This window comes from Chiloscyllium punctatum, chromosome 48 (assembly GCF_047496795.1).
Source record: "Chiloscyllium punctatum isolate Juve2018m chromosome 48, sChiPun1.3, whole genome shotgun sequence".
In the NCBI taxonomy this organism is placed as follows: domain Eukaryota; kingdom Metazoa; phylum Chordata; class Chondrichthyes; order Orectolobiformes; family Hemiscylliidae; genus Chiloscyllium; species Chiloscyllium punctatum.
In genome coordinates this window covers 61,964,836-61,979,153 of record NC_092786.1, presented here as the reverse complement: position 1 = coordinate 61,979,153, position 14,318 = coordinate 61,964,836, and the positions used below count along the sequence as shown (strand labels likewise).

The 14,318-nt window shown below is 42.6% G+C and overlaps 1 protein-coding gene across 4 annotated transcripts in view; it reads right to left on the bottom strand.

Moving 5' to 3' along the window:
- Positions 1–724: 724 nt before the first annotated feature.
- slc30a4 (solute carrier family 30 member 4) overlaps positions 725–14,318 on the bottom strand; it is a 31,177-nt gene continuing 17,583 nt past the window's right edge. For all 4 annotated transcript variants that reach the window (XM_072565446.1, XM_072565444.1, XM_072565445.1 and 1 more), the window contains exons 5-8: positions 9,564–9,771; positions 5,317–5,422; positions 3,508–3,642; positions 725–2,599 (exon numbers count right to left, since the gene is read on the bottom strand). In XM_072565446.1, the coding sequence (XP_072421547.1) occupies positions 2,445–2,599; positions 3,508–3,642; positions 5,317–5,422; positions 9,564–9,771 (604 nt within the window). In that variant the 3' untranslated portion in view covers positions 725–2,444. The remainder of the gene's footprint in view (positions 2,600–3,507; positions 3,643–5,316; positions 5,423–9,563; positions 9,772–14,318) is intronic.

Below are 14,318 nucleotides of genomic sequence, written 5' to 3'. Positions count from 1 at the left end.
AATTCAGGTTCAGAGGCAAGACACTTGCATTTGAGTAGCATCCTAATGTCTACAACAGAAGCTGTCATGTGGTCCTGGGTTTGGGGCATGAACAGAAACGACATGCTTTACCAAGATTCTTCAATCACAACCCCATCTTGACCTCTGGATTAATCACCTCAGTGTACAAAAAGATGCAAGGGATTAAGAAAATGCAGAAGTTTCAAAACCTGCAGCATTTAAATATTCCACGGGCCAATCCACTGCTGTTACCCAGTGATTTGTGCTTGTGGATAATGGCCACAGTTCTGTCAGCAAATGCAGTTCAGAAGAAGTTAACCACATTTATCATGAAGCAATCTGACATGAAAGGCAGATTTTTCAAAAATTGAATTTCACTTACACAGAAATGCAAATATGGTCAGCACACAGTGCCTGGCAAAGCAATATGGTGGAAGGAGGCAGCTGCTCCCGTGGAGAATGACTGCCAAAGGCACCACATAAACAAGGTCAAGTGTCAAAGATGTCACTGCTCAAGAAATTAGGCCTTAGAAAAGTGGAGAATGTAGAAAAATAGTTTAGTAGTTTTGATTATTGAGATGAAGCTATGTTGTGCTTGAATTAATAAAGTTAGGTCGGGTAACGGTACATCCTGAGTATGTGCACATTCTCAAGAAATAGCTTTATAATAAACACTGAAGGCTCATTAATACAACTATAAAAAAACAATCTCAATAGCTTGTACAAATCACTAACTTTTATATTTTTAGATTCTCCTCATAAAACAATCCGAGTGTATAAAGTACAATTTCTATGGGAGAGGACAGGCATTTAGCGAAATAAATATTATCACAGAAAATCTTTCCCAAAAATACATCATTTAAAGTGTTGATTATAAAACACTGTTTAACAGTAAACACTGACAAAGTCAACATTTCAGAAAAAGGAACATATCGTGGATGAAATAAAAAACAAAATGCTGGAGAAACTCAGCAGGTCTAGCTGCACCTGTGGAGAGAGACAGAGTTTATGTCACAGGTCAATTACCTTTACTCAGAACTGCCTCACTCTTTATTTCCCACAGGTGATGCCAGAACTCCTGCGCATTTTCAGTATTTTCTGTCTTTACTTCAGATATAGTCAGTTTACTGCAGAGGTTTTATGTTCACATTCCAGACAAACTGTACTACTGCACGTTCAACTGTAACAAACTCAGTGACATGACGGTCCTGCATGCTACTCAGCTCATAGTTACGCTAGGTACAGACATTTCAAACTGCCTTCTTTAAGCAGAACCAAATCCCAAAGTCTTTGGCACAATGGTACTGGGGAGAGAATGTGCTGAAATATATTAAAATGTTTTATCTCCCATCAAATTTCTAACATTGGTTGTACAGAGCTACAGCAATAAGAGTTCTAATTCCCTGCATTGGGAATGAGATGGGGCCAGCAGTAAATGTGGAGAGGTTAAAATTATAACTCCATTAGAGGCACTTTCATAATCATTAATGCGTTTGTGGCTGAAGCAATAATATAACAAATCTTAATCCTGAACCTTGAACACTTTGGAAACTCAATGAATGACCCAGCATAGGAGGAGGCCATTTGTCCCATCATACCTGTGCTGAAATTATTCAACTTCCTTTTTCTTCAGGGCAGCGATGAGGGCATTGCTGGCCAGGCAGCATTTATTGTCCACCCCTAATTGCCTAGAGGGCAGTTAAGAGTCAACCACTTTGCTGTGGGTCTGGAGTCACGTGTAGGCCAGATTAAGTAAGGATGGCAGTTTCCTTCCCTAAAGGGCATTAGTGAACGAGATGGGTTTTTCCAACAATCGACACTGGATTCATGGTCACTGCTAGATTCTTAATTCCAGAATATTTATTGAATTCAAATTCCACCATTTGCCATGGCAGGATTTGAACCCAGGTCTCCAGAACATTACCTGGATCTCTGGATTAACAGTCCAGCGATAATATGGTTTCTAAATTCCCAGAATCTGCAATACTATAGACTGTAAATCATAACTACATTAAAGTAACTAACAAAACTGAAATATCTCAATGGCATAGCTAAAATAAAGTTGCTTTGTTGTATATGGAAAATACAAATGATGTAGTACTTAATGTGTAACAATTCAGTAATACTGTCCATTTACTGCAGAACAGAAATTATCAGAAATTGGAGAAGAACCTGACCAGACTCAATAGCAATTAAGCAGCAAAGATTCTTCAAAAGAAGCTTCTGGGAGTGAGGTCCTAATGGTGATACAACTACAATATATGACTAAGTGACATACCGGGTTTTGCGATGCTCAATATCACAGTTGTTTATCCTTGAGAATGGTCACCATGTTAAAATTTTTAAAAAACTACTTTTTACATTTATATAAAATTATCAATTGTAGATTTTCTGAGCAATCTTTTGTGTGAAGTTATTCTCTTCCTCAGACCTGAGTCCAGCTACTAAGCTTCCAAGGACCTGCACTTAGTGCAGACATTGTTCCCAGCCTCCTTGAAGATTTGCACTTGTACAGTGCATTGGTGCATTCCAAAAGTATGCAGCAAGATCTGCTGCACCTGACATTGCACATCTTCCCATCTGGAGAAACTCTCTGGAACTGAAAAGATATAAATATCCATCAGATTCTGTCAGTAAGATACATGGCAATGTTTTCAGAATCTCTTCAGACATTGGTTTAGGAGTGAAGGATGACATTCTCACAGAGAGGGAAGATCAACCTCTTGAATCCAGCACAACATCAAATCTCCAAAAGCAGCAGCTCAACACAGACCCACTATTTCAGGAGAAAGGCAACCAATTCACAGACTGTGTCGCCCTTCTGACCCCCCAAAACCAACTCAACAATCCCATCAGCTTCATCCTGTCTCCCTCTCTTTCTCTACTCCTCCCCATAATCCTTGTGTAATTCTCTTTCCATTACACTTACCTCTGTTCCCTCTCTCTTTTTCTCCCCATCTTTCTCTGCCACACTTCTCTCTCTTTCTTTCCCTCTCTCTATCACATGAACCTCTGTCTTGCTCTCTCCCTTTCACTATCTCTCTTTCTCTCCCCCTTGTTTTCTGACACACTCTCCCACTATCTCGTTCTCTGCCACAGTTCATGCTTCCTCTTAGTGACAGAAATTCAGCAGATTAAGACTTTGGACCAATCAATGACCTACATCTGATTGACAAGTGAGTGATTTGTTCACAGTCCAGTTAAACACTGCAATTTCTTTGAAATCAACCAGTAACTATGTTTTTCCAGAGCCTTTTGCCCAATCCCTAGCGCTGGGACATTCTGTGGTTTATCTTCGTGGTCTGGGTCCACGGCCTCATTGAAACAAAGACAGGTCTTCCCATCCTGTTAGCAAACTAAGGTGCAGTAAATGCTTGAGACCATTGGCAACTGTGTGTGCCTTAGGGTTTACTCCAGACTGAGTTAAAGGATTAACCATAGTCTATTCTATCGGTACCAAATAGTTAATCAGAGAGTGTGTCAGGATCAAACATGTAAATTGCTTACTCAGCTTTAAGTGCACAATTGCTGCTGTTTTGCCAACTGTTAGTGACCAGACATTCAGGCGTTGAATGGAATGAACATCATCAATCTTTAACAGAGCATCACGGAGACGATGAACATCAAGGTGTCGTGGAGTTCCTGGGAGAGGAAGAAACCGATGGAAAGCCACTTTTAGAGCAAAATACTTCCTGCCAAATGGTTCCATCAAATAATTCAGCCCAGCACAAGTTCTCAACACACATATTAAGCATTAAGCCTGTATCTTCCTGGATGTGCTAGATTTAAGTCAGACATTTACCCTGGGATCACAGACAGGGATTGTACATTGATTTAGGATAAAAGGAAAACTTCACAGAATGAGAACAAATATCAGACACTACGTTAAACAGTTTGTGCAGAATTTGATGCACAAATCCCCAGACTATCATGAGATAATGCAGACTGGTTGTTTAATCTCATTCATTTTGAAAAGCATCTCAACATAATATTTTAAATACTGTGGAAAATAGTGCTTTCCATAGGAACAGAGATTACAGACAAGCAGGCCATTCAGTCCATTCCTGATGAAGGACTTTTGCCCGAAATGTCGATTTTCCTGCTCCTCGGATGCTGCCTGACCTGCTGTGCTTTTCCAGCACCACTTGAATCTAGACTCTGGTTTCCAGCATCTGCAGTCCTCACTTTTGCCGTTCAGTCCATAGCACCACTGGAAGTGCTAGATCTTTGACAGGAAGTATCTGATTCTAGCCATTCATCTGCGTTCTTCCTGTTTATTCTGTTTATCCCATTTTTCATTAAAAAATCACCTCTGTATGTGCATGCGTGTGTGTGAGTGAGCGTGAGTGTATATGTGAATGTGTGTGTGAGAGAGTGTGTGTATGTGTCTGCATGTGTGTGTGTGAGTGCGACTGTGTGTCTGTCTGTCTGTCTGCGTATGGGACTGTGAGTGAGCCCAAGTGTGTGTGTCTGCATCTGTGTGAGTAAGTCTATATGTGTGAGAGTGAGAGAAACCTACCACCTACTCTTCACTCTTCTACTCTGCGGAAACTCAAATCAAAACAATGAGTGGACATCATTACAGTATTTCAGTGTCTAATTCGGGGGTAAGTGCAGAACAAAAGGGAAAATTGGGAGAGGTGTCTCACAGACTAGTCAGGAATACTCACAGAACCATCCCTTACAGACAATGTCCCGGACCCCATCATCACTGTCCCTGGATATGTCCTGTCCCATTGGCAGGGCAGACCCACTACAGGGGGCGATATAGTGGGATATAGTCAGGAGGGAGTTGCTCTGGGGATCCTCAACATTGACTTTGGAGTCCATGAAACTTCATGGCTTCAAATTAACCTCCTGCTGATTAACACGTACTGCACCCTTTTCTTCCTTTCAGAGGATGACCCTGTACTCCTCCATGTTGACCATTTGGAGGAAGCAATGAGGGTGGCAAAGGGCATAGGATGTACCCTGGATGGGGACTTCAATGTGCCCCATCTTTGTGTTCTTCTGTTAAAGGGAGTAGTTTTGAAATTTTGGCAAGGTAATATTAGAAAGAATAATATTCAGTAACTCATCTGCACAGTCCTCAGGGCGGAGAGAAAACTGGAATTGTTCTCCTGATGTTGCAATCCAGTGGGTATGATGGGACACAGCCACATCTTGATCTTTGATGCTAAAAGCAGACATTTCTTTTTCCAATGTGGGGAAATGATAAAGCCACATCCATCAACTGCCTCAAACACCACATTACACTGACCCTCCCTGTATCTGGGCAACTGGAATCCGGAGGGAATATCACACTGAAACTCATACCTTCCAGGAAGATTAAACCAGTGTCACGTAGGATTCGAAAAGTTGTGCACAGCACCAGGAAGGAGAAGATGTAAGTGCAGATTGGATCAGCGATCTTGTACAGAGGCTGCAAGAGTGGAACAGGGAGAATGAGAGCATTCATAGTCATCAGGGACTTTCTCACAGAGACAGAGTTCGTGTAGTGATCCACACCTACCCCACCCTAACCCAATATTCCCCACCTCCTGACAGTTCCCCACAATATCACCCTAACCCCATCAATGAAAGCCAATTTTAGTCACTTCATGAAGAGAAGCCCCAAGGGCAGATGAAGACTAATTTCTCCCATTGGTGATAGATTGAGAACCAAGAGTGTACAGATTGAAGAGGTAGGTTCCTTGCTCCTTATGATTTTAAATGCTTCACCTGGATTTACACTCAGCCTTCTCTTCACCAGGGAGAACTGTCCTAATTTCTCCAATTTATCTTCAGAAGTGAAGCACCTTAACATTCTCTTAAATCCCATCTGCACTCAATTCAATGCCTTCACATTTCCTTAAAGTGCAGCACCTGGAACTGGGCACAATATTCCAGTTGAGGCTGAGCGTCTTCATTATCAACATAATTTCCTTGCATTAGTGTTCTATGGTCCTTCTCACACAACTTAGGGTTCTGTATGTTTTACAGGTATATAATCCATTATCCAAAATTCCAAAATCCGAAAAGCTCTGAAATCTGAAATGCTTTTCATGGGAGTGTAGTGTGTCATTTTGGTGTGCGAGCAGGTGACCCTACTCCACATCCACTCGAACCATGTCACTCAGATGTGACATGGTGGCGTGGCCCAGTACTGGCAGGCATCAATTATGTGTCAGCGCTCGTACTATTCACACGTGCGTCTGCTGTTAGGTAATTTTTTAAAGTTTCACTGTGAAAATGTCATTTATTCTGAAACACAAAAAGCTCCAAATACCTAAAAACAACTGGACCCAAGGATTTTGGATAAAGAATTGTGTACCTGTATTAACCATGCTTTCAACCTATCCTGCCACCTTCATCAATTTACATGCATCTGCACCCAGCTCTCCGCTCCTGTACTCATCAATAAGATTAAATGTACATAGTTTGTACATAAGCCAAAAGAAATTTCTTCACACAGAGTGTGGGAGGCTATTGAAGTCATGCCAAGACTCAAGATTAGATTAAGGAAGGGGATAATGAAAAAGAATTATTGATATGTGAACAAGGCAGATAAATATGATGGAGATAGTTCACTCATTTGGACAGTACAGGGTAACATGAACAATATGGACTGAATGGCCTGTTCCCAGACTATAATCTCTATGTGTTTACTCGGAATATCAAGGTTGAGCTCCCCTGGGTATGGTAAGTCTGTTAGACAGAATATAGAACAGTACAGCACAGCTCTTTGGCCCTCAATGTTGTGCCGGCCTTTTAACTTATGCTAAGATCAGACTAACCTACACACCCTTCCATGTGCCTAAAAAGAGTCACTTAAATGTTCCTAAAGTATTAGACTCTACTACCACTGCTGGCAGTGCATTCCATGTACACACCACTCTCTGTACTTACCTCTGACATCCCCCTTAAACCTTCTTCCAATCACCTTAAAATTATGGCCCCTCGTGATAGACATTTAGCGGCACGGTGGCACAGTGGTTAGCACTGCTGCCTCACAGCACCAGAGACCTGGGTTCAATTCCTGCCTCAGGCGACTGACTGTGTGGTGTTTGCACATTCTCCCCGTGTCTGCGTGGGTTTCCTCCGGATGCTCCGGTTTCCTCCCACAGTCCAAAGATGTGCAGGTTAGGTGAATTGGCCATGCTAAATTGCCCGTAGTGTTAGGTAAGGGGTAGATGTAGGGGTCTGGGTGGGTTGCGCTTCGGCGGGTCGGTGTGGACTTGTTGGGCCGAAGGGCCTGTTTCCACACTGTAAGTAATCTAATCTAATCTAAAAAAAAATTCTGCCCTGGGAAAAAGTCTCTGGCTCTCTACTTTACCTATGCCGCTCAACATCTTGTACACCTGTATCAAGTCACCTCTCATCCTTCTTCACTCCAATTAGAAAAGCCCTAGCTCCCTCAATCTTTCTTCTTAAGACATGCCCTCCAGTCCAGGCAGCATCCTGGTAAATCTCCTCTAGAACGTTAAAACTTGCACATCTTTCTTCTAATGAGGCGACCAGAACTGAGCACAATATTCCAAGTGTGGCCTAACCAGGGCTCTAAAGAGTTGCAGCATAACCTTGCGATTCTTAAACTCAATCCCCCTGCTAATGAAAGCCAACACACCATCTACCTTCTTAACAACCCTATCAACTTGGGTGGGAACATTGAGGGATCTATGGATATGGACCCCTCAAAGGAACAGATCTATGGATCTGTTCCTGCACACTGCCAAGAATCCTGCCTTTATCCTGTATTCTGCATTCAAATTTGATCTTTCAAAGTAAATCACTTCACACTTTTCCAAGTTGAACTCCATCTGCCACTTATCAGCACAGTTCTGCATCCTGTTAACGTCACATTACAACCTACAACAGCCCTTCACACTATGCACAACTCCATCAACCTTCATGTCATCAGCAAACTTACTAACCCACCCTTCCACTTGCTCATCCAAGTCATTTATAAAAATCACAAAGTGCAAAGGTCCCAGAACCGATCCCTCTGGAACACCACTGGTCAACAAGCTCCAGGCTGAATACTTTCCATCTACCACTACTCTCTGTCTTCTATGGGCCAGCCAATTCTGAATCCAGACAACTAAATTTCCCTGTATCCCATGCCTCCTTATTTTCTGAATGAGCCTACCAAGTGTAACCTTATCAAACACCTTGCTAAAATCCATGCACACCACATTCACTGCACTACCTTCATCAATGTGTTTTGTCACATCCTCAAATAATTCAATAAGGCTTCAATAAACCTGCCCCTCACAAATCCTGTCTCTCAAAAACTTCTACAATACAGAGTAAAATCCTCCATTACCATGTTCCGACCCAAACTTAAGAAGAGTGTATTTCCAGTCCCAAAGGAGATAATATTTGTCTCATTTCAGTGATATTAATTCAAGGAGAATGTTATTTGTGAGTATCTCCAAATTTTTGCAAGGTTTGTGAAGGTTTGTACTTCAGGTTGAGGTTTAGGGTGTAGGTTTGCTCGCTGAGCTGTAGGTTTGATATCCAGATGTTTCATTACCTGGCTAGGTAACATCATCAATGGCAACCTCCAAGTGAAGTGAAGCTGTTGTCTCCTGCTTTCTATTTATATGTTTCTCCTGGATGGGGTTCCTGGGGTTTGTGGTGATGTCATTTCCTGTTCATTTTCTGAGGGGTTGATAGATGGCATCTAGATCGATGTGTTTGTTTATGGTGTTGTGGTTGGAGTGCCAGGCCTCTAGGAATTCTCTGGCATGTCTTTGCGTAGCCTGTCCCAGGATAGATGTGTTGTCCCAGTCGAAATAGTGGGTTTTTTTTCCTCTGTGTGAAGGCTACAAGGGAGAGAGGGCCTTTTTTTTTGTGGCTAGCTGGTGTTCATGTATCCTGGTGGCTAACTTTCTTCCTGTTTGTCCTACGTAGTGTTTGTGACAGTCCTTGCATGGAATTTTGTAGACGACGTTGGTTTTGCCCATGGGTTGTACAACCCAGGAACCCCATCCAGGACAAACATATAACCTACACCCTAGTATCTCCAAATAGCAGATACATATACCTGACAGACCCATATAGCTGGCAGAATTATTGCACGCCCACAGCAGGTGCTGTGGATTAAATACAACAAGTGAGCCATAAATGTGGGGATTAGGAGCAGCAGGAGGCTTTTGCCCCTCGAGCCTACTCTACTGTGCGACAGAACCGCAGGCAGGCTGGATACTGAAAAGATGTGTCCCACTGTGGAACAGACCAGATCTTAGGCATAGAGATTATAAACCAGGGCTGCTCCATTTAAGGTGGGGATGAAGAGAATTTTTGTTTTCTGAGAGAGTCGTAAGTCTTTGAAAGTCTCTTCATCAGTGAGTGCTGTGGGTGACAGCATTGAATAATTTTAAGGCAGAGTTAGATAGATGTTTGACTAATGAGGAATTCAAAGGTTACCTGGAAGGAGGTTGGAATGTGATGTGAGGCTATAATTAAAGGAGACACATTTCAAACTGGTTTCATTAAAGTTATTTGGGAGAGTCAGAGTTAGGAAAACGTTTACAAATGCATATTTTTCTTTCAGTTCAGCCTCTGAAAGCAATACTTACCTTAAAGCGGATGATGTAAGCAGCCACCAGGACACCAACACTCTGCACCAGGTCCCCAAGGGCGTGGATGAAAGCAGCTCTGACAGCAAGGCTGCCCATGTTGTGACTGTGCTCTGTGTTGTTCCTCTGATCTCCTCTAGCAACATGTTCTGACTGGCAGTGAGAATGGGAATGCATGTGACTGGACTGGTTCAGCAAAACTCCCATTCTGTTCAATTTGAATTAAAAAATACAAAGAATAGAAACAGTAAAGTACTTGTAGCTGCAGAGAACAATCAGGTAGTGTCAACAACTGTGTTTGTACTGGGCTCCAGCTTTCTTACTCTGTACTTTTGTACTGTGAACAAAAGTAAGACACCACTCAGAAGCCGAAATCTTAAACAACGTGCAGTTCTTGGAAGCAGGTGATGTTTGCACTCATATCTCAGGTAGTTTTGGGACAATAAACTACAGGTCCCTGATGTCAGAGGAATTTTAAAATTCAACTCAACAACAAGACTTCATTTTAATCTCAATATGCCACTGGTGTAACAGCCTGGAGTATGTGTTTGAACTCACAACCTTCTTACCCAGACTCACTTTTATTTCCAAATATCATTTAATAAAATGCTCCAAACAAATTCAGGTTTTTTCATTGCAGAAACAGTGGGCAGTGATCCTGTACCTGGTTTATTAGTAAGTATTTCCCATTCTACAGGACATGGGAAACAGCAAAATTGATTGCTGGCCTGGACACAGGAAATCACCCGGGCTGCTCTCAAGTAATCGCACAGTCTATGTCGAACTCCTGGTACTGCGAAATATTGGGTTTCAACTATTCAGTAGGACATCCTTGTGGTCCACCACTTAGGACAATATGACAGAGATTCCCTAACATGGGCCGTTTTGGGTCCAAGCCTGGATTTGTTTGGCAGGTAATGGTAGAGTGTCCATGAGGTTCAAAGTTGCAATGACTTCACCCATTTCTGGGGTACAGAAGGTACAGAGCTCAGGGCATCCACATTGGCTCGGTGCCTCCCTAGACCATGTTCCAAGGTATATTCGTAGGCAGCTAATAGCAATATCCCCCAACACTGAATCAGAGTTTATACAATGAGAGAAGTCACCTGTCTTCCTTGAACAGAGAGGTTTGTGATCAGTGACTATGGTGAAATGTTGACTGTAGACATACTGATGGAACTTATTCACTGTGAGTACCATGGCCAAACCTTCCTCCTCATCTGGGCAGACTTTTTTCTGCCTCTGTGATAATCCCAATATGTGACAGTACCGCCCTTATCCCACTGGGGGAGGTGTTGTACATTAAAATGAGTGGTCTCAGCAAACATAATGTTGACAAACATATTTGTTGACAGTGATTGTTGTTTAATGTTTGCAAAGGCCTTTTCTTGTGGCATTTACCACAATTATTTCTGATTTTCTTTTAGCAGACATGGAGAAGTGGCAGCAGGGTCACCATAATAATTTATGAGACCCAGAAAATGCTTACTGTTTCTTGGAGCTGGAGGCCTTTTTACGGCCTTTTGATTCTCTTCAACATTAACCCTTGTTAACCCTGTACCTGAGGAACATTACCTCATTTACCTAGAAGCTAGACACAGTGAAGACTTACTCCAAACTCTCCAAATGTTCCTTTGCAGTGGCTCCTGAGGTTAGAGTATCATCTGCATAGACTGTCTTCCTGGGCACCCTTGGAGAATGTTTTCCATTTCCTTCTAAAAGATGGCTCAAGTCAAAGACAACCAAAAAGGCAAGTGTACTCATACAGTCCTTCATGAGTATTTATCGTAACATACTTCCTGGGTGACACCTCAAGTTCCATTTGGAGGTAGGTGTAATTATTGTTCAGTTTGGAAAATATGTGACTCCCACCCAACTTTACAACCAAGACTTCTCTGTGTGGCATAGGATATGTGTCTAAGCAGGAAGCTCTGTTGACCATTAGCTTTTAATCCTCACAGATGTGGACTGAGTTGTCAGGTTTTAAAACTAGGACTATTGGTGTGGCCCATTCAGCAACCTTTACAGAGGGTATGATGCTGAGTTCCTCTACACTTTCCAATTCAGCCTCTACATTGGTGCAGAGAGGGCCAGCTGTACCTTGAGGTACTTAGGTCAGGCTTCTGGATTGACATGAATCTTGGTCCTGGCTCTTTTTATTCTCATGAGGCCCTTTTGAAAATCTTCGGAATTCTTTCTTAAGACTTTACACAGATTGCCAGTGCCCGTTTTAAAGATTTCTTGCCAATCTAGGTGTATTTTCTGTAGCCAGTTCCTTCCTGAAGTGTTGAAACCTTGCCCTTGTATCACCATTAAGGGGAGTTAGACTGTCTATTGTGTAATTGGGATTGCCAAGCTCCCAATAATAAGGGCTGTCCAGTCTATGTGGCTGATCTAGCCTTGGCGTCTCACAGGCAAGATGCCCCATTGGAGTTTCCGAAAGGTTTTCTCCCCAACAACAGATACAATGGTGCCTGGACCTACCTCCATGTCTCTTAAAGGTGGCTACTTACCTGGAGTTTTATCTTAATTGAGGCCACTTTGGGAGCAGTGATGTAATTTAGCTGTGTCAATTCCTCATCCTCAGTCTGATTTATTTGCTTGTCTTGAGGTGACTTTGCCCTTTGACCCGGGCAGTATGTATTTTGCCTGTTTTGATCGCCTTGTCTGGGAAGGACCCTATGATCACACGTGCAGACCGGACATTCCTGCTGCTCACTGTACGTGGAGAATCATCCCATCCAGTTCTGGAACCTCACAGTCCTCAACCTCAATCGCCCTTCTCTGGTAACAAACAGCAGCTGTGAGGACCATCCCACTGGGCACTTGGCTCAGTGTATGGGTGGTCACTCACGATAGGGGATTGTACCATCTATGGGTCCCTGAAGCTCCTGAGTCACTTTATCTGCATTTTCACCAGAAAGAGTCAGTTCTGTTGCTTTCTTGTGGTCTGGATCTGGTTTGGTGAGTTAGCTCCTTTGGGTCACAATGTTATTAATTCCACAAACAAAGTGATTCCTTAACATTTCCGGCAGTGCTGACCCAAACTGTCTGTGCCCTGCTAATTTCCACAGTTTTGTCAAGAATTGAGTACCTGGCTCCCCAGGAAGTCTGTTTACCGTATTAAACCTGTTTACCTGTTTACCGTGTTAAATTTGTTTGCCGTGTGAAACCTGTAAGGCTGCAGTATAGCAGATAGTTTGGCCTCAGAGTAGTTCATTATCATATCTATCAGTTCATCAAAGGAATTTAATTCCTGATTTGTGGGTAGGTTAATCTCTTTATGATACCGAAACTCAGGGCCCATAAGCGGTGAGGAGAATGACTTTTTGTCAGCGATTCCTATCTATCCCAGTTTTCTTAGAAAAGTATTTAATTCTTTTGGCATAAGATTCCCAAGCAGCAGCATTTCCAATATTTCCCCATCAAAGTCTTACCAGGATTTTTGAAAATCTCAGCTGCCTGAAATTTTTTTTCAGTCTCATCATGATTGTCATAACTCAGGAAAACCGACTAGAAAGGAACTGCGAAATAGAGTCACTCTTCACTGTGTACATTGACTAGCCCCAAGCCTGGGATAGACAGTTCCACAGATTCATCCCAAGGTCTGCTTTTTTTAAAAATTCAACTTGTTCAGCACTGTTATTACACACTTCCCAAGCAGAGGGGACTTGAACGTGGGCCTACTGGCCCAAAGGTCTGAACACTACCACTGTACCACAAGCCCCTCTTCACTCTGCATTTTCTTATATCCCAAAGCAATGGCACTGCCTTATTCTGTACTTCAGCTGGGATTTAGCACTATGTTTTCTGTTCATTACCTGTCATTCCTGAGAGTGGGTTAGTGGTATCCTCTGTTACACTGGTATGCAGTGTTAGTCATTAGTTATTTCAATCAAGTTGTTCAGACATGTCTGATGGGAATTCAGGTGGGATTTGAACCCTGGGTCCCCTGCTCAGAGGTAGGGACACTATTACTATGGCACAAGGGCCCCTGATGGGTCTGCGTTTTTATATTTGAAAGTCTTATCACAATGAGTTTGCTCTATAAATATCTCTGAGCGACTCGTTTGGGGATGTTCCTACACACCTCTGGAGTAGGTGACACTTGAACCTGGATCTCCTGGTCCAGAGGTAGGGACGCTACGACTACACCACAAGAGATTTCTGCGTTTAGTTGCCACTTTGATTTGGCTTCTCAATTCTTCCTTTCTCTTATTTTCTAAACAACCTGTCCAGCGATGCTATCACATACCCCTCAAGCAGATGTGACTTCAACCCAGACAACCTGCTCCAGAGGTAGGGACACTACCACCGCTCCACATGAGCCCTCTAGGCCTGTTTTTTTAAAATGTATATCTGAAAATGTTATCAAACACAACCAAACGCCTATCCCAGCACCAGCTCACCGTGATTTTCTTTTCATTTTTAACTATTTACCATCATCAGTAATCACCTGAGCAACCAACTAGACATTTACAGGTTGTTCTGCTATAATGTGCCTTTTGATAATGCGAATTCACTATTACACGATTGATGAACTGGGGACACTTTTTATAGTGTGAACTTCTAAAGTGTGAATTGGTTATAGCTCGATTCCTACCCCCATTTGTTTAATTGATGCTGCTATTATGTGATTTTCTTATAACATGGGGCTGCATGAGAACAGAACTACCACGTTACAGCAAAACAGACTGCACCTGCAAATGTGAGGGAGGGGTTAGGGAGAGAGGGAAGGGGCAAAATCAAATTGGA